Source organism: Mauremys reevesii, linkage group 13, assembly GCF_016161935.1.
Source record: "Mauremys reevesii isolate NIE-2019 linkage group 13, ASM1616193v1, whole genome shotgun sequence".
Taxonomy (NCBI): domain Eukaryota; kingdom Metazoa; phylum Chordata; order Testudines; family Geoemydidae; genus Mauremys; species Mauremys reevesii.
This window is the reverse complement of record NC_052635.1, coordinates 15,401,557-15,428,512: the sequence shown is the minus strand read 5'-3', so window position 1 is coordinate 15,428,512 and position 26,956 is coordinate 15,401,557. Positions and strand designations below refer to the sequence as shown.

Sequence of the window (26,956 nt, the reverse complement as noted above, 5' to 3'; positions counted from 1 at the left end):
CCTTCCTTTTTTTATTCCACACCTTCTTATTTTTTTAAACTCCCTGGAGAATATGGGGGGATATAAAAAGAAATGAGAAATGTGAAGTAAAACCCCATTTTCCACACTTATTTTACTATTTTCCAGCTCAAAAAAGTTGAGTATTTTTCTCACCAAAAATTGTGGTTTTCTGATCTCCCCTAATAAAAATTAAAAATAGTCAGCTCTCAGCCAGTCTAGAACCTCTTCCATAAATTAAAATAGAATAAAACAGACAGTCTGCAGAACATAAAACACCCCTGCCCTCAGCAGCATACACACAGAGATGCCTTTTCCAGTGTGCTGTAGAAATCCCTAGAACTGGGTTATTTCAGACCAGTGCAGGAAGCTGATTCTGGAGCTGATGATCTATAGGATCCCATCCAGCAGGACATACTTCTGCAGTGCCTCTTTTATAAGGCACCTGTTCTGTTTAAGTTGAGGACCTACATTCCAACTCCAGTGTGCTATGAGGAAAGAAACTGACATACCCTTTATGACTTTTTCATTTTCTTCTTTGCTGCCAATGCAACTTCCCCACAAACCTGAAAATAAGAAGGAAAAGAGTCTAAAATGAGTTGACTCTCTGTTTACTTGGACAGGCTCTGCCCAGGGCTGATAAACATATTTTCTTCTAATTATTTTTCAATAGAAAATTGGGGACTAGACAAAATGAAAATTTTGAGGAAAATGCTTTTATCAATTTTTTTTCATTAGAAAACTGATTTTTTTTATTTTGATTTATTTATGGTTGAAAATTGAAATGTTTTTGGTTTCAGGAGGTTTTGGACAAATGTATTTTGGTTTTCACTTGTTTGCCACTGATTTTTTAATTATTATTGTGCAGGGTTTTTTATTTGTTTGTTTGTTTTGTTTTATGAAATGTCATAGATTTCCCATTGAAAAATTTGATAATTAAATGATAATACATTTTCCACATTTCACTCATTGTTCTGTTCACTCCCTCTGAAGCATCTAGCACTGGCCACTGTCAGAAGCCAAGACACTGGGCTAGATGGACCATTGGTCTGACCCACTATGACAATTCTTATGTTCTTATTGAAATAAAGTGTTTTGACTGACCTGAACTGTCATAAATAAACATATCAGGGTTAAGGTCTTTTTTACCTGGAAAGGGTTAACAAGGTCAGTAACCTGAGAAACACCTGACCAGAGGTGTAACCTGAGAAACACCTGACTTGCATCCGAAGAAGTGGGTATTCACCCACGAAAGCTCATGCTGCAAAACATCTGTTAGTCTATAAGGTGCCACAGGATTCTTTGTTGCTGACCAGAGGACCAATCAAGGGACAGGATAATTTCAAATCTCTGTGGAGGGAAGCCTTTGTCTGTGTTCCTTGTTGGCTCTGAGTGCTCTCTTTGGATCTAAGAGAGGCCAGACATGTCTCCAAGTTCTCCTGGAGTAGTTCCTACTATCCAATAGTGAGTATTAATTAGAAAGGTGGATTAGTCTTATAATTTGATTTCTACATTTGCAATTGTGTGTTTGCTATAGAATTTCTTTACTTCTGTACTGTTAGTGCTTTTGCTGAGAAAGAAAGGAGGGGGGATTCTCTCCAGAGATGGATAAGTTTAGACCCTGTATTTTTGCATCCTGGTAATACAGAGATAGTTACTTTCTTTTTATTCTTTAATAAATCTTTTCTGTTAAGGACTTGGTTGATCTTTCCTTGGGTGAATTCTCAGGGAAAGGGGAGGAGGGAGGAGGACGGCATCCCTCTGTAGTTGGATGCTGGTATCTCTCCTAGGAAAAGGGAGGGGGGAGGAAGCAGGGGGGAATGGTTTATTTCTCCTAGGTGTAAGAACTCCATGGATTTGGGGTTCTTGGGATCCCCAAGGATTTTGGGGAAGGACTGTGTCCCAATACACGTACGTTATTGGGTGGTGGCAGCTTTTACCAGATCTAAACTAGGATTTTAGTTTAGGGGAGTCCATGCAGGTCCCCATTTTGGAACCCAACAGCTCTAAGTGGGGGTGAGACCTATGACATGAACCAAAATGTTTTTGTTTTTGTTTTGTTTTTAGTTTGTGAATATTTTTGAGATTTTGACTTTCTGTTCCGATTCTGGAAAGGAATTTCTATTGATAACTCTTTTTTTTTCCCAGCACAGGAAAACTGTTTTCTGCCCACCTCAACTATCTATATAAAAGCTTGATGTTATTATGTAGGGCATTTGTTGGGTGTTAGAAGAGATGAGTGAATGGAAGGAGGGATGATATGGTATATGTAGATGGAATGAGAGCTGGCTGGACACTCTCCACACTGCTCTATAATATATGTAAATATTACATATTTACATTTTAGAATTACATGGTTGACTTGCAATATCTAGCCATGTAACCAGCCTCAGTTCTCTCTATCTGCAGGAACATGAGCATTCACCTTGTAGGTAACTCATGTTTTTCTCTTCTTTCTGCTTCTTTAGCGCCCCATTCTTGTATTCACTTCCAAAGTATTCCATGGGTACACTTGCTCCATAGCCAAGGAAGCTGGCTTCATGAGGTGTGAACTCAAACCAGGTTTCTGAAAAATAAAAACAAAGAGTTTTGAAATCGGTCCAGCAATAGTTTTGAGTGGCAAATTAATCACCAGGAGGTATCCATAACTCATTGGAATGTGAGCATGATTCAAACAACATCTACATTAATAAAGTTTCTTCCCATCCATGTTGTCCCATCTTCTCATCCACTCTTGACTCCTATTCACATTCTGTATGAAGCTATTGGTCCTCACCTCCCAATCCCACACCACCTGCGTCTCACTTCAGAGTTCTTACCACTGAAGCTGAGCAAATAATGTAATTTTATTTCAGGGGCTGAACCAAAAACTCTGGAGAAATATCCAATTTGGTTCAAACTGAAAAAAAAATCTATATTTTTGCCAAATTAAATTTAAAAAAATCATTCTGAGTTGACACAAAGTGAAACTTTGTTTTGTTTTATTCAAGTCACAAAAAACATTTTAGTCAATTATTTTTTTACCTCCTTGGTTCAGCTGTTTTCACTTATTTTGAATGGTCACATTTAAAAATTGAAAGATACCTTTTACTTTGAAAAGTAGAAACAAAATGATTTTGCTCTTTAGAAAAATTTTCCTAACTGAAATTATTCATCATATTGAAAGAGACTCAACAAATGGGTCTGAAAATGCAGTTTCTGGTGAAAAATCAATTTATTGAAAAAAATTCTCCTAGCTCTACTTAATCACCCCTTTTGCTCCACCACTGAACTCCCTACCTCCCCATTATCTTCTCCCATTGTCATCTTCATGCCATCTTCCAAGATGCCCCAGCCATGCAGGGTTCTCTTTATGTTTCAGAAAGCCCACATGACGCACTAATTCATCTGCATTTCCTCCTATTGGTTCCTACTGCAGATAAGTCCCTCTGAACCCTCCCCAAAATGTATAAAGCACCACCTGGCCCCAAGCTCCATCCAAAATACTGGGCAAGTCTAGGGCGGTGCAGAAGCTATATTTCCCATTTAGAGGGAAATGCCACAGCTTTGACATTTGTTTTTGCCCTGAATTGGATTGAAAACAAACTTTAGAAAATCAAAATTTCCTGCAAAAAGAAAAGTTTAAGACAATTATGGTTTGGGTCAATCAACAAAGTTTCATTTTGATTTTGACTTTTTATTTCACGTTAATTTATTATTTATAAAACCTAAAATAAAATACATTTTGAAGTAAAATGTCATCTTGAAACTAAAAATTGAAAGGCTTCGTTTGGGTATTTTTCTAAATGATTTTTTTTGGTCAAAATTGACACATTTCCATGGGAAGTTTTGATTTTGTTAGAACACTTTTGACCAGTTCTAATCAAGCCTAAAAGTGAATGGAGACTTGGCTGGTAAGTTTCTTGTGAAATTATTTTTTCAAGCTGCTGGAATTTTGCTGTGTTATTAATGATGTTAGCTTCCCACATGCTTCCACAGGCATAATTTTTATTGCTATATCAAAATAAGTAAATAAGATAATAAAGTGTGTCTCCACCTAAAAAGATATACCAATGTAAGAGGAAGTTAAAAAGAAAACAAGAGTGAGTTTGAATTTTGCTGACAAAAAGTTTTTGCATGAAAAGTAGCCTTTTTTCAAAATGAAAACTTCTTATCAGTAGTAGTAGATGTTACCTGAGGTTTCCAGGTTATATGAAACTTTCTGCCATAGTTTTTACTGAACTTTTAAGCAAAACTTTTATAGATTTGTTTCACTGATGCTTTTCTTAATGAAAATAAAGATTTTGCCAAAGAAAATAAAATTAAAGATATGTTTTTGATAAAATGTCTAGGGGGAAAACAAGGGGAAAATATTGTAGAAAATTTCATGAAATATGGAAAAAGACCCATTAACAACCCTGACAATCAAAGGTTTAAAATTTTGAATGTTTTTGCCATTTTTTTTCATTTTTCAACAAGCTCTAAAGACAACCTTGACATCTCCGCCTTGAGGCGTTGCATGTTGATGTAATAAAAGACAGGCTTCTTTACACTGAGATTATTTGGAGATTTGTGTGATTGGTTTTACCTGGAGAGTATTCAGTTAGTTTGCAGAAACTTTGCTCATCCACAGCTGCATAGATGGGGTAGGGATTATTTCCATTCTCAGATGCACCCCTCTGTTCCGACAAGTGCCCCTTATCCAGCTGTGAAGATAGAATTTTATAGGTTCAGACAAAAACATGCCTAACTTTAACCTATGATTTTAACACTGTCTATATTCCCTGCCCAGACAGCTCAGTCCAAGCCTGAGCTCAGGACACCAGCATGTTACCACATGCTGAGACGATAGCTAGACAGATGTGGAGTTTGCTCTCAGTTACCCAAGCATATAGATGAACAAATTCAAGTAACTTCATTGAATTCAGCAGAGCCAATCAGCATTTATATGGGTATAACTGAGAACAAACCTTCCTCAATGACTAAGTGGTCAAGCCGTTAGCCTAGGACTTAATTCCCTGCTTCCCCTGCAGACTCTCTGTAGGGATGGGACAATGCACAGAGATCCAGAAAATCCATTCAAGCATGTTCTGGGTGGAACCCAAAGCCTGTTTAGGGAGATTTCACACATCTCCCCTACACTGAACACCAAGCCTGGGTTCTGACTCAGGTGTGAGCCCAAGACCTGCTTCTGTGCATGCACAAATCAGTCTGACTTGGCTCAGCTCCCGCTCAGGACCCAGGTCTTAGGACCTTAGTAGAGGAGTGGGTCAGAGCCAGAGTCCCACAGTGACTTGGGTCCAAGCCCTCTCGTTTTGCAGTGTGGACGCAAATAAAGCCGCAGACCAAGTCAGAAGGTTGGGTAGTGCAGTATGGCCGCAATAGAATGTCTGTGACACCTGGGTACAACAGCTGTGGGTATGTCTGCACTGCAACAAGAAACCCACGGCACCAAGTCTCAGAGCATGGGTCAATTGACTTGGGCTTTTGGGGTTTGACCAGTGGGACTTAAAACACTAGTGTAGACATTCTCCTTTGAGCTGGAGCCCAGCTCCATTGCCGGGTTTCAAAGCACAGGCTCCAGCCCGAGCTGAAACACCTACACCGCTATTTTTAGCCCAGAAGCCAGAGCTCCAGGAGTCATGGACCTGGTCTACACTGGGGGGGGGGTCGATCTAAGGTACGCAATTTCAGCTACGTGAATAGCGTAGCTGAAGTCGAAGTACCTTAGCTCGAATTACTTACCCGTCCTCATGGCGCGGGATCGACGTCCGCGGCTCCCCCGTCAACTCCGCTACCACCACTCGCTCCGGTGGAGTTCCGGAGTCGATGGGAGTGCGTTCAGGGTTCGATATATCGCGTCTAGATGAGACGCGATATATCGAACTCCGAGAAATCGATTGCTACCCGCCGATCCGGCGGGTAGTGAAGACGTACCCCAAGTCAATTCACCAGGCTCTGAGACTCAGCACTGCAGGTTTTTCTTTGCAGTGTAGACGTAACATTTAACCGCAGGTATACACTGCAATGTGGACATTCCAGCCCAGGCTTGGAAATGACAGGTCCGCCAGCCTGGGTCCCACAGACCCAGCTTTACAATGCAGTATAGCCATACCTGGTATGGCCTTGAGCAAGTCAAGCCAGGCCAGTTTTTAAAAGGTATTTAGGAACCTAGTAGGATTTTCAAAAGCATGTGGGCTCCTAACGCCCATTGAAATCAATGGGAGCTAGGTGCCTGCGTGCTCATCCCACAAGGTGATAGCTTTAAAAATCTGGCTCTGGGATGCTCCACACTTCAGTTTCTCCTCTGTACACTTCCCAACCTCACAGAAATATTGTGAGGATAAACACACTTCATGAAGAGCCCTGGTATTTCAGTGATGGGGGCCAGACAAGGACTTTAGAGATTTACAAAAGGGAAAGTTTTTCACCCACCTCATGTAACATTCCATAGACCACGGTGTAGGCCCAGAACTCAGTCAGAGAATAGTCTTCATCCTTAGCTGCCTCGAGTAGCATTTCCACGGCCTTTCTGAGGTTCCAGGTGGATTTGGTAAGTGTATCACACATGTGTTTCTCCAAGGCCTGCAATTTCTCTGCCCAGTCCCCATTGTTGTAGAGAGAGGACATGCACCTATTACAGAGACAAAACACACACTGCAAGGGGAATGGGATGTGGGCTATTGTCCCCAGCCTTTTCAATCTCTGCACAGTTATTAATTTATTATCATTCTACCATTGCAATACACCTGTAAGCCGCAAGGATTGCGTGACTGGTTGGCTGCTGTGGAAAGCCACGGCCTCAGCCGAGAAAAAATTCAAGTCCCCCAGGTCCTTACCAGACTATGCAAAAGGAGAATCTCCATTAGCAATATGCAGGGTCCATGACACATAGTTTGAACAGCTCTGATTACATCCAGGACATTTGTAATATCTACAGACCTGTCCAGCCCATCATGACTCTGCTGCCCTAATGCTGATGTCAGTGGGACCTTTTGCGCAGAAAGGTCAGGAGGGGAAAGATGGTTCAGTGTTTAGGGCGTTAGCCTACAACTCGGGAAATGTGTATTCCACTCCTTGCTCTCCCATAGATTGTACCCCAGTTGCTAATTCTCCCCGAGCCCTGGTTCTCCATAGGAAAAGGGGAGGCAGGCACTTCACTACCTCATAGAGGTGCTATGGAAATAAATAGGGCGGTGCTCAGATGCTATGTTAATGGTGTGTGTGTCGAGGCAGATAAGTACCTATGAGCATTAGAAAGCCACCCACTGTGTCAGTCTTCTGTTGAATTGCACCAACAGCTGAGTGCCTGACTCCCTTAGGCTCCCGTGTCTATTGCTATTCCCTGTAAGGCTGTCAGTGGGTGGATCAGCTGGATTTTCTGAAGGACAGTCTCCTTCTCCACTAGGAAATGAACTCTCCACTTTATCCTACAGTCTTACAGTCATTGTTTCCCCAGCTTGTGTTACATCCAGTGACTTGTTCCTGTTTAACGACCCCCAGTTATGTCCATTACTCACTATTCCCATGGCACAAACCATTGTACACACCCTGCCCCTCTTTAAGGACATTGTAAACACCCTGCCCCTTGCTGAATGAGGGAGCGAACCTAGTGACAGAGGATGTGAAGAAAGCTAGTGTACTCAATGCTTTTTTTGCCTCTGTCTTCACAGACAAGGTCAGCTCCCAGACAACTGCACTCTGCAGCACGGTATGGGGAGGAGGTGACCAGCTCTCTGTGGAGAAAGAAGTAGTTCGGGACTATTTAGAAAAGCTGGACGAGCACAAGTCCATGGGGCCGGATGCGCTGCATCCGAGGGTGCTAAAGGAGTTGGCCGATGAGATTGCAGAGCCATTGGCCATTATCTTTGAAAAATCATGGCGATCGGGGGAGGTCCCGGATGACTGGAAAAAAGCTAATGTAGTGCCCATCTTTAAAAAAGGGAAGAAAGAAGATCCAGGGAACTACAGGCCAGTCAGTCTCACCTCAGTCCCTGGAAAAAATCATGGAACAGGTCCTCAAGGAATCAATTCTGAAGCACTTAAAGTAGGGGAAAGTGATCAGGAACAGTGAGCATGGATTCACCAAGGTCCTAAATGCCTGACTAACCTAATTGCCTTCTATGATGAGATAACCAGCTCTGTGGATGAGGGGAAGGCAGTGGATGTGCTATTTCTGGACTTTAGCAAAGCTTTTGATACAGTCTCCCACAGTATTCTTGCCAGCAAGTTAAAGAAATCTGGGCTGGATGAATGGACGGTAAGGTGGATAGAAAACTGGCTAGATGGTCGGGCTCAATGGGTAGTGATCAATGGTTCCATGTCTAGTTGGCAGCCGGTATCAAGTGGAGTGCCCCAAGGGTCGGTGCTGGGGCCAGTTTTGTTCAATATCTTCATTAACGATCTGGAGGATGGTGTGGACTGCACCCTTAGCAAGTTTGCAGATGACACTAAACTGGGAGGAGTGGTTGACACGCTGGAGGGTAGGGATAGGATACAGAGGGACCTAGACAAATTAGAGGATTGGGCCGAAAGAAATATGATGAGGTTCAACAAGGACAAGTGCAGAGTCCTGCACTTAGGACGGAAGAATCCCATGCACTGCTACAGACTAGGGACCGAATGGCTGGGCAGCAGTTCTGCAGAAAAGGACCTAGGGGTTACGGTGGACGAAAAGCTGAATATGAGTCAACAGTGTGCCCTTGTTGCCAAGAAGGCTAATGGCATTTTGGGTTGTATAAGTAGGGGCATTTCCAGCAGATCGAGGGATGTGATCATTCCCCTCTATTCAGAACTGGTGAGGCCTCATTTGGAGTAGTGTGTCCAGTTTTGGGCCCCACACTACAAGAAGGATGTGGATAAATTGGAGAGAGTCCGGCGGAGGGCAACAAAAATGATTAGGGGGCTGGAGCACATGACTTATGAGGAGAGGCTGAGGGAACTGGGATTGTTTAGCCTGCAGAAGAGAAGAATGAGGGGGGATTTGATAGCTGCTTTCAACTACCTGAAAGGGGGTTCCAAAGAGGATGGATCTAGACTGTTCTCAGTGGTAGAAGATGACAGAACAAGGAGTAATGGTCTCAAGTTGCAGAGGGGGAGGTTTAGGTTGGACATTAGGAAAAACTTTTTCACTAAAGTAGGGTGGTGAAGAAATGGAATGGATTACCTAGGGAGGTGGTGGAATCTCCTTCCTTAGAGGTTTTTAAGGTCAGGCTTGACAAAGCCCTGGCTGGGATGATTTAGTTGGGTTTGGTCCTGCTTTGAGCAGGGGGTTGGACTAGATGACCTCCTGAGGTCCCTTCCAACCCTGAGATTCTATGATTCTATGATTCTATGACAACTAGAATAAGGGACAACAGAAGGTACTAGGCGCTGTTCTCCTATCCGGATTTCAGCACTAATGCCAACAACAAGTGTGCCAAAAATCACAAGTCAGGTTGCATAAAATCCTGAGATTGGCTTAAAAATCATGAGCATGATTTTAAATATGTGGATTCTTTTTATTTGCCTCTTGGCATTTTTGCTGATAGGGTTCACATTTCCAAATGTCTCTCCACAACCACCAGGCTAGAAACTTATGCTTCATAACATCATGAGAGCTGATGCCTGGTTACACTAGCCTGTCAAGTCGGCAAAAATGTGTTGCTCAGCGGGGTGAAAAATCCATACTCCAGAGCAGCATAGTTAAGCCAACTTAAGTCCCTATGTAGGCAGTGCTAGGTTGAGGGAAGAATTCTTCTGTTAGCTTGACTACGGTCTCTCAAGGAGCTGGATTACCTATGCGAATGGGAGAACCCCTCCCTCTGCTATAGGCAGTGTCTAGATTGAAGTGCTACAGCAGCGCAACTGCAGATTCGCAATAACATTGCAAGACCTATAAATATTAAATTAGAACTATAGGCCTGGGGTACTATCACTTTTGCCCATGTAAAAATCTTAGGAGGGTCACGCCCACACAGGCTCTGTTTCTGTTAACCTGGGGCTTGAGTGTCTATACTCAGTTGTAACCCCAGGTTTGTAATTGTTGAACCCTGGGTCTCAACATGGGGCTCCAGAATCTACACTACATTAAGCAGGACTGAATTCAGCCACCCATATCCCAGACTTTCTAGTGTCCTCCCACAATGTAGCTGCATTAGCCCTTTGTTTGTGATGCAGTGTGGGAAAAACTTATGCTTCATAACATCATAACATCATTGACTGTTCACAGGAAGACAGCCTGTGGGACATCTCTGGTGGACTCCCGGAGCATGAGTCCAGTGGGACTGCATAGCAATAGGGTTTGAACCCTGGGTCCTGCCCTGATTCAGGCTCAGACCCTCTACTCTCATGGAGCCCTGGGACCTTGGGTCTAAGCCCTGGGCTAGCATGATTTGGTGTAGTCGGAAGAGGGCTTGAACTTGAGTCCGAGTCTGAACCCTGGGCTTACACTGCAGTGTGGACGTACTCGCACAGTCTCACCTCCTCAGAAAATGGATAGACAGTGTTTTCCCACTGGTGATGGAGTACCCAACATGTCCTTTGGCTAATAATAACAATGGCAAGAATTGTCCCTGGCTGTCAGTTCTATAGAGGGATACACTTTCACTCACACGTCTCTTGGCATGTGCCTACCATGTTGCACCTGAGACCCCACACATGTACATGATGGTGCCCAGGAGACCATGCTTTTGTAGCTCCTGCAGGGTTCCATGAAGGGCGATCATGGCCCGCAGACCTCCCCCAGCTCCCAGGATGGCAATATTGGGCACATCTTCCTGAGGAAGAGAAAAGACACAACAACATATAAACTAGGATTACTGAGGAATCTCCCTTGCTCATGTAAATTACTTGTGTAGTATCTATAGTCACACACCTGCCATTCCCACCTGGGACAACCCCCATCACGTAGTTTAAAAGAGTAACTTGTAGGACCCAATCTGGCAAGTGTTTACACCTGTGAGTGTCTTTATTTACCTGGGTAGCTCCTTGGCTTATATGCAACAACTCCCATGAGCAAATTTACTCACAAGCTTTTCTGATTGCCGCAATGAGTTCTGATTTTTCCTCTTGATCTACAAGAATAACTGCAATAGCTGCTACAATATATGATATGTGTGTGTATATTATGTATTACATGTATCATAACTACTGTTAATTATCAGAACTGCTGGAAAATATTTCAGCGGGAGGGTTTGTTTGTTGGTCAGTTTGGGAGGTTGGGGGATGAAAAATGCATTTTTGATTTGATACATGTTGGGGGTTTTGCCAAAACCTGGGGGGGGGAGGATCATTGTTTAACAACCAAAAACTGCAAAATATATATGTCTGACACCAGTGCCACAATATGTTTGGTTTTAGGAAACAGAAAAAAAAATCAGATTTAAGGTTTTAAAAGAATTTAAAAAAAATCTGTGAAAAAAAATCAGCATAAATGCAAAAAAAAAAGGAATAGAAAATAAAATATATTTCCCAATCTGTTTTATCTGTCATTTATATATAAGCATGCATTTAAGTTCATCCCAATTCAGGAAAGCTCTTAAATGTGCACTTAATTTTAGCCACTTACTGAAGTCCCATTGGCTTCAATTGGTTTTATTGTAAAAGCCTGGGCGGGGGGAACCGGAAACAAAAAAACCACAACTTTTTGACGAACACATTTTCACCATCTCTGCATGAGTAATCATTACTATTGTCAATGTTCCTCTACAATTCAATAAAACATTGATGGACTCCTACCAGATTACAGGGAATCCCAAGGCTATCCAGGCATTTCTTCACCTGCACCTTTCTGTTGCTTGTGCCTAGTTTTTCCCCTTCTGAGAGCTCATAGGAAATTCGGACTTTACTTTCACCCTGGGGAAAAAAAATGTCAAGATAATGTATCATCTCTGAAAAATCTGCCAGGGATGGGACAATGCAGAGAGATCCAGAAAATCCATTCAAGCATGTTCTGGGTGGAACACAAAGCCTGTTTAGAGAGATTTCACACATCTCCCCTACACTGGAACAGCAGGGAGAAATCTCCATGAGGAAAAAGAAAGACAAGGTGGATGAGGTGTTATCTTTTATTAGACCAACTTCTACTGGTGACAGAGACAAGCATTCAAGCTCCACACGGCTCCTCTTCAAGTCTTGGAAAAGTACTCTGAGTGCCACAGCCACATACAAGGTGGAACAACTTGTTAAACATAAGCAGTTAACACATGTTGCAAGAAATCACTCAAAATCTCATATCCTGGGACCAACATGGCTGTAAGTACAATGCAAACAACTATGAGGAGAAACTCATGGACACTTCCCAACACTTCCCCCGCTTTTCTCCACCGCCACTCTGAGTGGTGAATAGACCCACTGACTGCATCAGAAACACAGGAAGGAATAGATTTTGCATGCATCATCTGCACTACATAATGCCTTCTCTCCACTCTCCACAAAATGATCAAATGTGGTAGCGGCAGTGATGGTGGCAGGGCTCAGCTTGGTCCCCACACTGAATAAAAGGCATGCTTGTATGAAAGACCTAAGATCCACAGGCATGCTCAGTTTCTGACAATTTGACTTTATGCTTCTGTAGCTTTTGGCTGCAGAGTGGGGATGAGACTGTGGAACTTATCCAAAGTGCATTTCATTGAGCAGTGTAAATAGGAAATGGTCAAAATGAACCCTGCAGCTTAGAGTTTCAGGTGTATATTAGCTGCTCTCAAATATAGCAAGATTGGGCCCTGAGTCATTCTTACATAGCTACAAGGAAACAATGTGACATTGTCTTTGAATAAATGAAACACATAAAATTTCAGAATAATTTGAACAGAAAACCTGCAGATGAAATTATTTGGTGGCCCTTCATATTATAAATAGTAAATAGCTGTTATAAGCATATTAAAGAAAGTGATATAGACAGTAATAAACACATCAGTGGAAGATATTATAGATGCTTATACCTCATAACTAAAACAACCTGTTGAGCTGCTGGGCCCTATAACAATTGGTTAGCCATTTATTCAAAAATGTATTTGTCATTTATGAACTCTTTATGAGCTGTTTGTGAATGTACCCTTAATATAAAATATGATCAAGCATTTCAGCACTTCCAAGTAACAATAGGTAGTGAAAATGCAAACCATAAGAGGAATAGTATACCTGGTGTTTGTGAAATATTTCCATCTTTGCTTTCTTGTGTCTCCGTGAGATGCCCTGGGATTTCAAATTCCTCCTTCAGTGACAAAGGAAAACTCAACCTCTTCCAGGACTTCCAACAGCTCAGGACAGCATCCAATTTATTTTTCCCTTGACTAAAAGTATACAAGAGAAAATGAACATTTAATATAGTATACAAGAGAAAATGGGCATTTAATACAGTAAGATAGGCAGCACTGAAGTATTGGATCAGACTCTAGGTCCATCCAACTCTGATTGCTACCATGCACATTGGCCAGTACCAGGTGTATTTCGGAGGAAAGTGCAAGAAACTCCAAAGTGAGTTAGTAAGGAATAATGTGTCCTTTTGGAAAATGTCTTCCTAATCTCTTCAGTTATATTGCTGAATGAATGGAGGTGCAGGCTGGGGGCCGTGGGTGTGTGTAGGGGAGAAAGATCCTGGGATTTTCAAGCAAGCATATTTTTTTCCAGGCACCCAACTCCTTCTGAATTTCAATAGGAGTTGGGTACCCAACTGTCATAGGTTCTGCTGAAAATCCTAGCCATAATAGCAATGTATTTCCCTCTTGCTACAAGATAACAGAGACTTCCTGCATTCACACTCCTCCAGTTCTTTTAAAGTTAATTATAAACAAAGGAAAAAGCCCACTCCAATGTTATCATTGGCATTGTTTTCTGACAAATCCTCTGGAGAGAGAATACTCACAGAACGGACCCAGGAGAGAAGGACTGTGGGACACAGCTGGCACTGTTGTATTCAGTGGATGTCAGGATATATATCTATACTGATGCCACCCTGCCTGGATAGCTGCTGGGTCTCTGCATATACTGCATGGCCTGGGCTGAGTCACTCTCTTATCTCTCAGCTTTATCTATCTGCCAGGAGAGCCTTGTTTTATAATGTTTACTGAAGTGTTATCTGATGACCAGGGGCGGCTCTACAGTTTTGGCCGCCCCAAGCAGTCATGCGCGGGAGGCGCCCCGGAGCCGCGGGAGCAGCGGACCTCCCGCGGGCATGACTGCAGAGGGTCAGCTGGTCCCGCGTGGCCCGGCTGGACCCCCCGCGGCTGCCGACGGTTCGCGGATCCCGCGGCTCCGCTTGAGCTGCCGCAGTCATGCCTGCGGGAGGTCCAGCCGAGCCGCGGGACGAGCGCTCCCTCCGCAGTCATGCCTGCGGCAGGTCCGGTCGTCCCGGGGCTCCGGTGGACCTCCCGCAGGCATGACTGCGGCAGGTCCGCCGGCGCAGCCTGCCGCCCCCTAGATTTGGCCGCCCTAGGCACCAGCTTGTTTTGCTGGTGCCTAGAGCCGCCCCTGCTGATGACAACTCAGCATAGCCTGCAAACCCTAGCTAACTGCAGAGCATTGAATGCAATGCTTCTGGTGCTGTTTGGGGAAAGCAGGAAGATAGAATAGAATATCAGGGCTGGAAGGGACCTCAGGAGAGCATCTAGTCCAACCCCCTGCTCAAAGCAGGACCAATCCCCAGACTGATTTTTGTCCCAGATCCATAAAAGGACCCCTCAAGGATTTAACTCACAACCCTGGATTTAACAGACCAATGCTCAAACCACTGAGTTAGCATGGACAGAGAAACTGTAGCCAGCTTGTGTGATCCTGATGACAATAAGGTTGTTGTTTTGTAGATCAGGATGAAGAGCTGGGAAGTCAGGATCACTGGAATCCACACGGAAGCAAGTGTCTAATAGTCAGTGAAAATAGAAGTTCCCTGCATGATTCCTATGTGGTCAGGACGTGCTTTGGGACAACTGGTCAATGACTGACCGTGTGCTGTTGACATTTCCATTAGATGTCTATATGTCACTTAATCAATCCCTTGCCACGGAATGGGACTTGGGCATTGGTGCACCTCAGTCCTGTTGTAATAACTAGGCCTACAAGTTTGCCCCCAGTGTTAGCTCAGCTGTGGGGAAAGAGATACAAGTTTACAAAATCTTCCGATCATGCATAAGGATAAATGGTGGTGGGAAAAGCTGTAAATGGGAGACAGATACTGAATTGGGTCAAACAAACATGCTTCCTGGTAAAACTCAAAAATGTAGGTGTCAAAAATGAGTCCTGGTTGGTGACCGAAATAAGGAGAGAGGCTGGGTTTTCCTGTCCATCAGTCACTTTTGGGGTCCTTAAGAAAAATGGATTTGGAAAGAAACATGAGCGCAACAATTGATGACTGAAAGGAAGGGGAGGAGCGAGCACCACCACCATGACAGCCAACCTCACCATCTCCTGGGACAACAGGAAGCACCGTGACATAACTTGTCCTTTATCATGGCCCTGAGAGAAGTCCTGACTGGACCAGGCCAGGTCAGAGACAGGGCCCCAGATGATACCACAACCTCTGTCAGCTCTGGCTGAATCCCAATCACCACCTGGGTTGTGAGAATTTGACCGCCCTCCTTCCCTGCCTTATTTCTTCTATTTCCTATCCCTCTCCTTCTCCCTTTTCCTTCTGTCTAATAAGAGTCTGGCTTAGCCAGCCCAGACTGTATATTTTGCAACACTGTTGTGTGCCTATGACCAGAAAGAGGCAGCTAAAAGCAGTGACTTAAAGAGCACAACCTTGGTACAAGTTTGCCTTGTCTGAAGGCTGCAGATAAGACCGCATGCTGGGCTTGTGTTTCTTCAGTGGGGTAATGTTGCAAGTGAGCGTCAACACCACAGAGAGAAGCTGCATTTTCTCCTCTTGTTTATTTTTTCTCTCCCCTTTTCTGCATGTTTGTTTTCTTTGGTGTTCTAGGAAATGGGATCAGACTATAACAGCAGCAGCCACCACAGTCTCATCCCATCTCAACTCAACTGCTTCTCTTTCTGCCAAAAGAACAGTTATTACAATCTCTAAGAGCATCCAAAAGACAGTCCGACAAGGGGTTTTCATTCTAAAGTCTCTTTACAGCTAAAGGGAATGGGAACGGGGAATGCTGTTAACGTGAAAGCATTATTTAATACTTTACATTTCAAGTACTTTAACTTTTTCCTTTTTTTATGCATCTTTTATAAAGGGTTAAAATGATGTTTAATGGTGTGTTTGTCATGGTGCTAAGCAGGCTGAGGTTTCTGTATACCAAACTCTGAACCTTGTTCAAACTGCTTAATATTGAGGAGTCCTTGTGGCACCTTAGAGCCTAACACATTTATTAGGGCATAAGCTTTAATGGGCTAAAACCCACTTCATCAGATGCATGCAGTGGAAAATACAGTAGGAAGATTATATATATATATATATATATATATATATATATATATACACAGAGAACATGAAAAAATGGGTGTTGCCATACCAACTTTAAGGAGATTCATCAATTAAGGTGGGCTATTATCAACTATTTCCTCAGGCTAATTTCCCCCATACTGTTACTCACATCTCCGTGTCAACTGTTTGAAATTGGCCATCCCTGATTATCACTACAAACATTTTTTTGGTTTTTTGCTCCTGCTGATAATAGCCCACCTTTGCATAATTACAATAGGACCTCAGAGTTAACTTCATATTTCTTGTTTTAGATACAAGAATGATTCATACATACAAATAGTCACCATCTTTCAGCACAGTCCCAAGTGCTGATAATACGATTTCACCTAGAAGAAAACCTAAGGCCCTTCCACAGGGCAAAGCTTCAGAAAAGGGCGAAGGATTTAAAGGAATTAAACCATTCCATCTAAACATCAGAAAGCTCCTTTTGAATGAGGTGGCATTTGAAGGACATAAATCCACACCGTGTAGAGGTCAAGCATAGGAGTTTATTACACACAGTGCTAGCGGAGTGTCACCTTGCTTAGTAGGCTCAGAGATACTGTCAATTAGTTGATTACAATAGAATATATAGATTTTCCATGGGCGGGGGAAAATGACGGGGTAGGCAGTTCCACACCCCAAGCAAGACAAGATAGCACATTAGCCAATGGTTAAAAGGTTACATAATGTCTCTGCCCATGGTCTTAAGTTAGCAAGTTAACATTTAATTAATACTTTGATAAAATTTTATTAGTATTATATATATATGTGTTGAATTCTGATTTGGGGTCCATAGGAATGGAGCAACTCCTTTGATTGACCAACAGGTACATTCCTAGGGGTTAAAGCAAAGAAACAGCAAAAGTATATGGCAATAAAGATTGTCCCCTTTATGTCTTAAGGCAGGCATTGGTCCCTGGGAAGGGAGGTGGAAGGATGCCATATCTTATACTGACATGTGCCAATTTTCATAAACTCAAGGTTGGATTTATGGGAAGAACGTTCCCTACAGAAGAAACTGACACAATAGGATCCTTTGTTCAATTTGAAACATTGGATGAAACATAATTATTCAATTATTGCTTGAGCATCTGGCATTTCTACTGACCAAGCATATCTTAGCAAAGGCAGTTATCTTGTTTACCCCGCTTTCTCTTAGCTAATCACTATTTGCTAGGACTCTGGTCTCTTGACCAAACTCTGGACTTTGGGTCTAAAACAGAGCTGGCATAATCCATATACCAGGTTGTTATATAAAATGCACATGGATTTTAACCCTTCAGCATTCCTCCCTCAGGATTGCTAACAGGCATCCCAATCAGTTAATGTGGGGAACGCACAAACCAGACAGGAGAACCATGCCACATGAGTAAACAAGCTAAACACAAGCCTGTCATGCCCTTACTCCAGCCAGAGAGCCATTATTCACATTAATAAATTGTGAGGCAGTGAGACTGAGTTAAAAGAGCACTGGAGTGCAGGTCATGATACCTGGGTTCTAATGGCTCCTTTGCCTCTGTTTATTCTCCTACCTAGATTATAAACTACCGTACTTGGAGCAGGAGCTGTTTCTTACTTTATATGTAAAGGACCTGGCAGAGTGGGGCCCGGATCTCAGCTATAGTATCAATAATACTGTAATACTTGCACAGGGATTTATTGGAACAGTGCAAGTACCAGCTCCAGCACACACGGGTTGCTAAACCCCCCAGATCAGATTCAACAACAAAATAACCTACCAGACAACAACTTAGCACTAAGATAAATATGCAGAACCTTCTGTTGGTGGAGGTGCTGTCTGCGCTGATCATTACAATTTCCTCCCTTTAGTCAAATAAGAACTTTAAACAATAACTCCTAGGAATCCAGATAGTCTTCCATCCATGCAGGTTTCCAAGTTGGTCTGCCTGCTCCAGTCCTATATTCAGTCATGGAGACAAGACTCATAGTGTATCTAGATTATCAGTGAGTTCAGGGTTCAGGTCCTCTAGATCAGGTCTATCCATTGTGGACAGACTGTTTGTTGAAGACGTCAGGGTGTTGAGATTCCTAGAACACTCTGACAATTCCTCCTCCACACCCAGTGTCCCACCACAAGCCACAGGTACCGGCTAAGGGGCATCAAAATCCTTCTCTGCCTTCCTGGGGGATAGTGGTTGAGCATCCTCAGTGTTTGCCCTCCAGTTTCTTCCAATGAATCTGTGCACCAATTCTCCATGCACTACAAAAAGCAAATGCTCTCCCCACTAGGTATCAGCAAGGATAGTTTTGTAATCACTGTGTAAGGCCTCCTCCAAAAAGGACTAAGTTTGTTGTTTTTTTCCAAGCTGCCTTTTCCCACTTGCATAACCACACCTTCTCACCTTCCTAGATGGGCACACTATTCTCCTTTTTCTTGGCATCTTATATCTGGCATGCTCGCCACCAGATCATCTGTTCTTCCACTCCCCCATTGCTCAGTTGGAGGATGACACTGGTCCTCACCTTGATTTTCTGAAATTGTTGGCAAACCATGTGTAAGACCTGGGATTTGAATTCCTGCCCCTGAGCATCTCAAATGCAGCTGAGTGAGTGAAACTGCAACACAACGTGTTTCATCAGTTATCTGTGACTGTCTCAGTCTTTTTATCTGTCTGTGGTTGTACCCCCTTGCACCTTGAGAAAGTGTTGTACGCTACAAACAGACACCAATTTTCAGCTGGAGATTCTGGTAGCAGGGCTTTCAAGTCGATCTGCATGAACTCCCAGGGCTTACTAGGTTGGAGCATTTCCCCCAGAGGAGTTCTGCCTCCACTTACTGATACTTTCCAGACTTGACAGGTAAAACAGGAGAGTACCTAGTCCTAACATCTGCAGCCACCCACATCCAAAATAATCTGTCAGTGTCTTTTTATATCCCAGGTGTTCTGCTGCTGCATTATCATGAGCACCCTCCAGTATTGTTTTCTGAAAGCTTTCTGGCAGGTCAGTCCTGTTACCCCCAGACACCAGCAAGTTGGTAACTGGATCAATGGACTGTGTTCAGCCGGCCCACTCCAATCTGGGCCTCCTTTGGTAGATCTGTTGGTGCCAAACATAACTCAGGGGGCTTAGACTGTTCTTGCCACGTCCTCCCGAAACCAGCCTGAGCCTATTCTCACGGCCCTCACCCCGCCAAGAGTGACCACAACCACACTTTGCTTTCCAGGTTTATGGGGAGCTGTGCATGCGAATTAAAAAAGTTTGTGAATCCATCTCCACAGGCATCCTCTGTTATGCTTTGTAAAGGGCTGCCACAGAACACTGGTATATGTGTGCCCTGAATTCCACACACAGACCACAGGGCCCTGGGATGACTCAACTGTGGCAAAGTCCCGTCTCAGACTCCCCAGCCTCCGCTGTTTTTAGCTCTGGTGAGACCAGCTAGGGTAATGCAGTCCCTCTTAGGACTCAGGGGAAGTCTGTCCCCTGTCTTCTCACCAGTCTTAATTAAAGTATTTTTACCCTGCCTTGTAGGAGAGCGTCCTGCCGCTCTGCCTGGGAAGGCTTGCTGCTCCAATACTCCTGGTAGCCAGGCTCCTTCTCTCTCTGCTTTCGCCCCCCCTTCCTTCCTCCCAGGAAGGGGTTTAAAAAGGTCTCAGGCAGCTCCAAGTTGTAACCAGCTGATCCTAATTACCCTCAGGTAGCTCCCCTCAGCTGATTCTAATTTGCTACCTTGGTAACCCTTTCTCAGCTGAACCTGCTTGACCTGTAGTTGCCTCTCAGTTGATAAGGAGGAGGGCCTTTTAACCCTCTGGGACTGACTCCTCCCCCCCCTCTGGCAACTGTCTGTCCTGAGTTTATCACACATCCCCCCCCCCTGCTCAACACTACAGGGTTGGGCTACTTGGGTCGGCAAAACAGTGTACCCTTGAAAGGCCATCCGCGTTGCCATGCTTGATTCCAGACCTATGTTGTACTCTGAAGTGGAAGGGTTGTAGCGACAGGAACCACCTGGTCACTCTCGCATTTTTCTCTTTGTTTTGGTGCATCCACTTCAGGGGAGCATGGTCCGTGACAAGGGTAAACTTCCGTCCGAGTAGGTAATAGCGAAGACTTTCAATGGCCCACTTTACGGCCAGGCATTCCTTTTCAACTACGGCATATTTCCGTTCCCTGGGCAGGAGTTTCCTACTGAGGAACAGGACGGGGTGTTCTTCCGCTCCAACCAGTTGTGAAAGCACCGCTCCCAACCCAACTTCTGAGGCATCCGTTTGCAAGATAAACTCCTTCTCCCAGTCTGGAGCTACCAGCACTGGGTCAGTGCAGAGCGCGGTCCGCAGATCTGCAAATGCCTCCTCAGCCGCTAGACCATTTCACTATATCTGGGCCACGGGCTTTCGTTAGGTCAGTTAGCGGGCATGCCCTGGTGGCGAAGTGGGGGATGAACCGCCTGTAGTACCCCACCAGCCCCAAGAATGCTCTGACCTGTTTCTTCCGGACAGGTCGGGGCCAATTCTGTATTGCCTCTAACTTGTTGAGTTGGGGCTTTACCACACCTCTCCCACTATATATCCAAGGTATTTGGCTTCTGCTAGCCCAATTGCGCATTTGGAGGGATTTGCAGTCAGCCCTGCCTTCCTCAAGGTGTCCAGGACTGCTTCCACCTTCCCCAAGTGCGTCTCCCAATCCGGACTATGGATAATGACGTCATCAAGATAGGCGGCCGCATACCTGCCATGTGGGCGTAACAGTTTGTCCATGAGTCGTTGGAAGGTGGCAGGAGCCCCATGTAAACCGAACGGGAGGACAGTGTATTGATACAGTCCCTCTGGAGTTGAAAAGGCCGTCTTCTCTTTGTCGGCCCTGGCCAAGGGAATTTGCCAATAACCCTTAGTCAGGTCAAGGGTGGACAAAAATCGTGCTTTCCCCAGTCAGTCAATTAGCTCATCTATCCGGGGTATAGGGTACGCATCAAATTGGGACACCTCATTCAGTTTCCGGAAGTCATTGCAAAACCTCATACTGCCATCCGGCTTAGGTACTAGGACCACTGGGCTTGACCATTGGCTATGAGACTCTTCAATGACCCCTAGCTTCAACATTTTCCTGACTTCTGACTTGATCTCTTCTCTTTTCGCCTCCGGGATCCGGTATGGCTTTACATTCACCTTCACTCCCAGCTCTGTGAGGATGTGATGGTGAACCTCAGTAGTCCGGCCTGGCTTTTCTGAGAACACGTCCTGGTTGCATTCAATCATGTGGATCACCTCCGCTCGTTGGTCAGAGGTCAATTTTGGGGATATTCCCACTTGGCCAGGCAGGTTGTTCTCGGGAGGGGGTGACCCTATAGTGACCATATGCGCTTCTCTGTCTTGCCAAGGTTTCAACAGGTTCACATGATAGATTTGTTCCAGCTTCCGGCGTCCGGGCTGTCGGACTTTGTAATCGACCTCTCCAACGGCTTCTATTATCTCGTACGGCCCCTGCCATCTGGCCAGGAGCTTGCTCTCTGCTGTGGGTACGAGTACCATCACCCGATCTCCCACCTGGAATTTTCGTGTCGTCGCCTGGCGATTGTAATATGTTTGTTGGGCCCCTTGTGCTCTCTCCATGTGTTCCCGCACTATGGGAGTGACTTGGGCTATCCTGTCTTTCATCTGCAACACATGCTCGATGACGTTTCTCCCTGGGTTCGGCTGTTCTTCCCAAATTTCTTTGGCAATGTCCAGTATGCCGCGGGGGTGGCGACCATATAACAGTTCGAACGGGGAAAACCCAGTCGAAGTCTGAGGCACCTCCCTGATCGCAAACATTAGGTACGGTAGCAGGGTGTCCCAGTTCCTCCCATCCCGGCTCACCACCTTCCGTATCATGTTCTTCAACGTCCTATTAAAACGCTCGACGAGGCCATCGGTCTGCGGATGATAGACTGATGTCCTTAGGGTCCTTATGTGGAGCATTGCACATAGATCTTTCATTAATTTAGACACAAAGGGAGTTCCTTGATCTGTCAGGATCTCTTTGGGTATTCCCACTCTAGCGAAAATTTGGATTAATTCTTTAGCTATGGTCTTGGACGTAGTGTTCCGTAGGGGAATGGCCTCGGGGTATCGGGTGGCGTAATCTAGCACCACCAGTATGTGCTGATGGCCCCGGGCTGATCTTTCTAACGGCCCTACTAGGTCCATAGCTATCCGCTCAAAGGGGACTTCAATAATCGGGAGAGGTACCAAAGGTGCCCTTAAGCGGGGTCGGGGCCCGTGTAACTGGCATTCTGGACAGGAGGCACAATATCGTCGGACCGCTGCATATATTCCAGGCCAAAAAAACCTCTGTAGAATTCGGTCCAGGGTTTTATCTACCCCTAGATGTCCCCCGAACAAATGGCTGTGAGCTAGCTCCATTACGCCCCTCTGATGTTTCTGTGGTACTAGGAGCTGTTCCACGACTTGCTCTTGGATACGGACAACACGGTACAGCAGATCCTTCTTGATCATATAATACGGCCCTGGGCCCTTGGCTCTCCCTTCCACAGGGACCCCATTCACCTCCACTACTTCTTTGCGAATGTTCTGGTATACTGGATCATTGGCCTGATCCTGTCCAAAATTCTCTAGTGAAGTTCCAAGTTGCCCAAACTCAGAGGGTTCTATCTCCCCCTCTTCTTCAAGGGAGGTCCCTGGGGAACTGGGCCCGGCTACTGGCTCCCCAACCTCCTGCCTAGTCCCCTCGTCCGTTGGGCCAACTCTCTCCCCTACGAGTATAGGCTTCTGATTCTGGGCCAAGATGCTCGTTCCCCTCCTCTTATCTGCCCTCCTTTCTCGCCGAGTCTTCCTGGTTTTCCCAGGGGGCGAGAATAAGTCCTGGGCAAATTCTTGGAAGGCTGGGGGGTTGCTAGCTATTGAGGCCACCCCATTGCTCTCTGGAGTGTTATCTTCTTCTGACTCCTCTCCAGGAAGTAGACTGCCAAACCCTGGGAAGTCTCGTCCTATGAGGACTGGGTAGGGGTGTTTTGGGACCACCCCTGCCATCTCCTTAGTGGGGTTTCCTTGGACCTCTATTTTCACTCGGATGGTCGGATAGTAATTTACATCCCCATGGACACAGGATATCCCTGTGCGCTTGGCCCGGGATAGTTGGTCATACCCGACCAGCTTTCCCGAGACCAGCGTGACTGCACTTCCTGAGTCTACTAACGCGGTGGTCTTTATACCATTCATTTTGACTTGCCTAGTATATCTATGAGGGACCATCGCTACTCCTACTAGGCTTATCAGGTCACATGACTCTTCTAGATTTCCCAGGTCGCATTGCATGGGCTCCTCTCGGTTTGGGCATTGGGCAGCTATATGCCCTATCTCTCCACATGCATAGCATCGGTACCCTCCTCGGGGCAGCCCCTTAATTTTTGGGCTGTGGGGCCTTACCCCCCGAGTCTCTCTCTCCCAGTCCCCAGCTCCCTCCGAGTACTTTGGCTGCTCTTCGTTCTCCTTCTTCCCTGCCATAGTACGGCCTGGAGCTATGGCAACTCGGGCCCTTGGTACGTAGCCTTGCCTCCTATCCTGGCGCCTCCCTTCCCCAATGGTCTGAGAGAGTTCCTGTGCTGCTAGATGTCTCTCTACAAGGGCAACTAGCTCATCAAAGGAGGAGGGATCATTTTGACTGACCCATCCTCGTATGTCCGGCGGTAGCCCTCTCATGTACCTGTCCACAACTATGGTTTCCACGACTTCCTCCGGCCGGCGGGTCTCGGGGCACAGCCATTTCCGGGCCAGATGGAGCAGGTCAAACAGCTGGGACCTCGGGGCTTTGTTGGCTTGGTATTTCCACTCGTGGAACCTCTGCGCCCTTATAGCGGTCGTCACGCCAGACCTTGCCAGGATCTCCGCCTTTAGCTGGGAGTAATCGGAAGCTGCTTCTGTTGCCATATCAAAATACGCTTTCTGTGCCTCCCCACACAGAAAAGGTGCCAGGATACTGGCCCACTGGTCTTGGGGCCAGGCCTCCCGCCGGGCCGTCCTCTCAAACGCAAGGAGATACGCCTCCACGTCATCATCCACTGTCATCTTCTGTAAGTAGCGGCTGGCGTGCAGGGGCCGAGTCCCATGGGGGCCGTGCGTTAGGGTGGTCAGGGCCTTTAGCTGGTTCACAACCTCATGCAAGGTGGCTCGATCCTGAGCTGCTTGGCTCATCAGGAGTTGATTTGTCTCCTGCTGCATTCGTACCGCCTCCTGCTGGGCAGCCATCTGCACCCTGGTAGCTTCTTGCTGGGCCGCAGTGGCCTGCACCAATGCCTTCACTACATCTTCCTTTTTTTTTTTTGGGGGTGCTTTTACCCTGCCCCGAGACGGTTTGCCGCAAAGTCTCACTGCATCCCACTCCTGACACCACGTGTGGCAAAGTCCCGTCTCAGACTCCCCAGCCTCCGCTGTTTTTAGCTCTGGTGAGACCGGCTAGGGTAATGCAGTCCCTCTTAGGACTCAGGGGAAGTCTGTCCCCTGTCTTCTCACCAGTCTTAATTAAAGTATTTTTACCCTGCCTTGTAGGAGAGCGTCCTGCCGCTCTGCCTGGGAAGGCTTGCTGCTCCAATACTCCTGGTAGCCAGGCTCCTTCTCTCTCTGCTTTCGCCCACCCCCCTTCCTTCCTCCCAGGAAGGGGTTTAAAAAGGTCTCAGGCAGCTCCAAGTTGTAACCAGCTGATCCTAATTACCCTCAGGTAGCTCCCCTCAGCTGATTCTAATTTGCTACCTTGGTAACCCTTTCTCAGCTGAACCTGCTTGACCTGTAGTTGCCTCTCAGTTGATAAGGAGGAGGGCCTTTTAACCCTCTGGGACTGACTCCTCCCCGCCCCCTCTGGCAACTGTCTGTCCTGAGTTTATCACACAACCCATACCAGCACCGTGACTGCCTGTGCCAGGTGACATCTCTGCTCCACACCCCTGTTGTGAGGATGCTACAGCCAGAATGGCTGAGAGGATCAGGGCAAATCCAATTCCATCACTATGCATAGACCCCTTTGACCACCCAAGAGTGCACTCCTCAGGGAGGCCGCCATTGTGGGCCACTTGCCCTGCCCAGTTTTCTCTGTGACTTCAATGTGGTGTGAAGAAGCAGCATTGACGCACCTAACTTTGAGGCACCTAGAAAATCGTTGAGACTCACCAGGCCTGAGTTCCACACTCAGGCTCTCTGAACAATGAATGGCAGGTAATGGGCACCTCAGAATGGGAGTCACAAAAGCCAGAATGCTAAGCAGCTCCGCCACCAGGGAGCTCAGCGCCCAAGTGCCGGCCGGCACCCGTCTCTGAGCTGTAAAACCTTCGCTGGCATTAGGCAGAGATGTCACTGCTATGCCACACCTTGATCATGCTGCCCCGGAGGCTGGACAGTCTCCCTGATTGATTTTCTACTTGACCCTCATGATTGTTTATATGTTAACAAAAAACAACCAGCTGAGGGCCTTTACCAAAGTGTTCTCTGTCTGATGCACTGCCCTGACACCTCTGCTCAGTCCCCTCCTACAGAGCCCGAGAAACAAAGAAATAGAGCAGGCCCTATGGATGCCAGTCCGTACATTTCAGACCTCCCATAGAAAACATCACTAGTTTTGGTTTGGATAGAACAAAATGGAAGTGGTTAGAGTTGATCTGTGGAGTGCATATGATTCCTTTGGACTCACCATTTGGCTAATCTGGCTGAAAAAGAAGCAGTGTGGCTGAGTGATTAGTTTGTATTGTATCAGAGGTGTAGCCATGTTAGTCTGGATCTGTAAAAGCGGCAAAGAGCTCTGTGGCACCTTATAGTCTAACAAAACGTTTGTTAGTCTATAAGGTGCCACAGAACTGTTTGCCACTTTTAGTTTGCATTGATTTGTTCATTCAATAGATATCACCTCCTTTTTTCATCTGAATGGCTGATGAATAATGATAATCTTTTCAACTGTATTTGTTTTCCACATGATTCTCTGTTGGGGTAAATTGTGTATTTAGAGACAGACTTTCAGACTGCAAAGTCGAGGCCCGATGTCCTGAAGAGCCTGGCTCTCATTTAAGCACCAACCTTCAAAAGTTCTCGGGGTTAGAAAGTTAATGTTGCAACAGCAGAGATGCATGCAACTCATGCAACTTTATCTTGCTTCTTTTAGTATTTGCTGTTTTATGGTAAAGCTGCAGCTCCTCGATGCACACAATTATGTTAGAAACTCTCCAGGGATTTGGGAAAGAATTCTTTTCTCTGTGCAATATAAAGAAGGGACTTAAACATGGTCTCCTACCACCCTTGCATGCCCTAACCACCACACTGTGAAGTCTTTCTTGCTTTCTATCTGGACTAATGCATGTTTAATTATTTACATGCAGGAGAACAGCTTCAATGGGAGGGACTAAGAGAATAGCGCATAGCTTGGTGGTTAAGGCATGACTCTGGTAGGTAGGCTGGGACTCATAGTGAGAAAGGTTTTCCCTACTATCTAACCTAAATCTCCCTAGCTGCAGATTAAGTCCACTACTTCTTGATCTTTCCCCTCAATGGACATGGAGAACCATTGATCCCTGTCCTCTTTATAAGCCTGTATGATATTTGTAGACTATTATCAGGTGCCCCGCCCTCAGTCTTCATTTTGCAAGATTAT

The 26,956-nt window shown here is 45.5% G+C and overlaps 1 protein-coding gene across 1 annotated transcript in view; it reads right to left on the bottom strand.

The window, feature by feature from the left end:
- The window catches only part of LOC120380100 (cytosolic phospholipase A2 gamma-like), a 36,887-nt gene extending 12,632 nt beyond the window's left edge, over positions 1-24,255 (bottom strand). The window contains exons 1-9 of the mRNA XM_039497596.1: positions 24,032-24,255; positions 13,099-13,250; positions 12,696-12,724; positions 11,695-11,811; positions 10,591-10,733; positions 6,412-6,610; positions 4,565-4,682; positions 2,423-2,563; positions 510-563 (exon numbers count right to left, since the gene is read on the bottom strand). Of these exons, the coding sequence (XP_039353530.1) occupies positions 510-563; positions 2,423-2,563; positions 4,565-4,682; positions 6,412-6,610; positions 10,591-10,733; positions 11,695-11,811; positions 12,696-12,724; positions 13,099-13,250; positions 24,032-24,255 (1,177 nt within the window). The remainder of the gene's footprint in view (positions 1-509; positions 564-2,422; positions 2,564-4,564; positions 4,683-6,411; positions 6,611-10,590; positions 10,734-11,694; positions 11,812-12,695; positions 12,725-13,098; positions 13,251-24,031) is intronic.
- Positions 24,256-26,956: the final 2,701 nt, after the last annotated feature.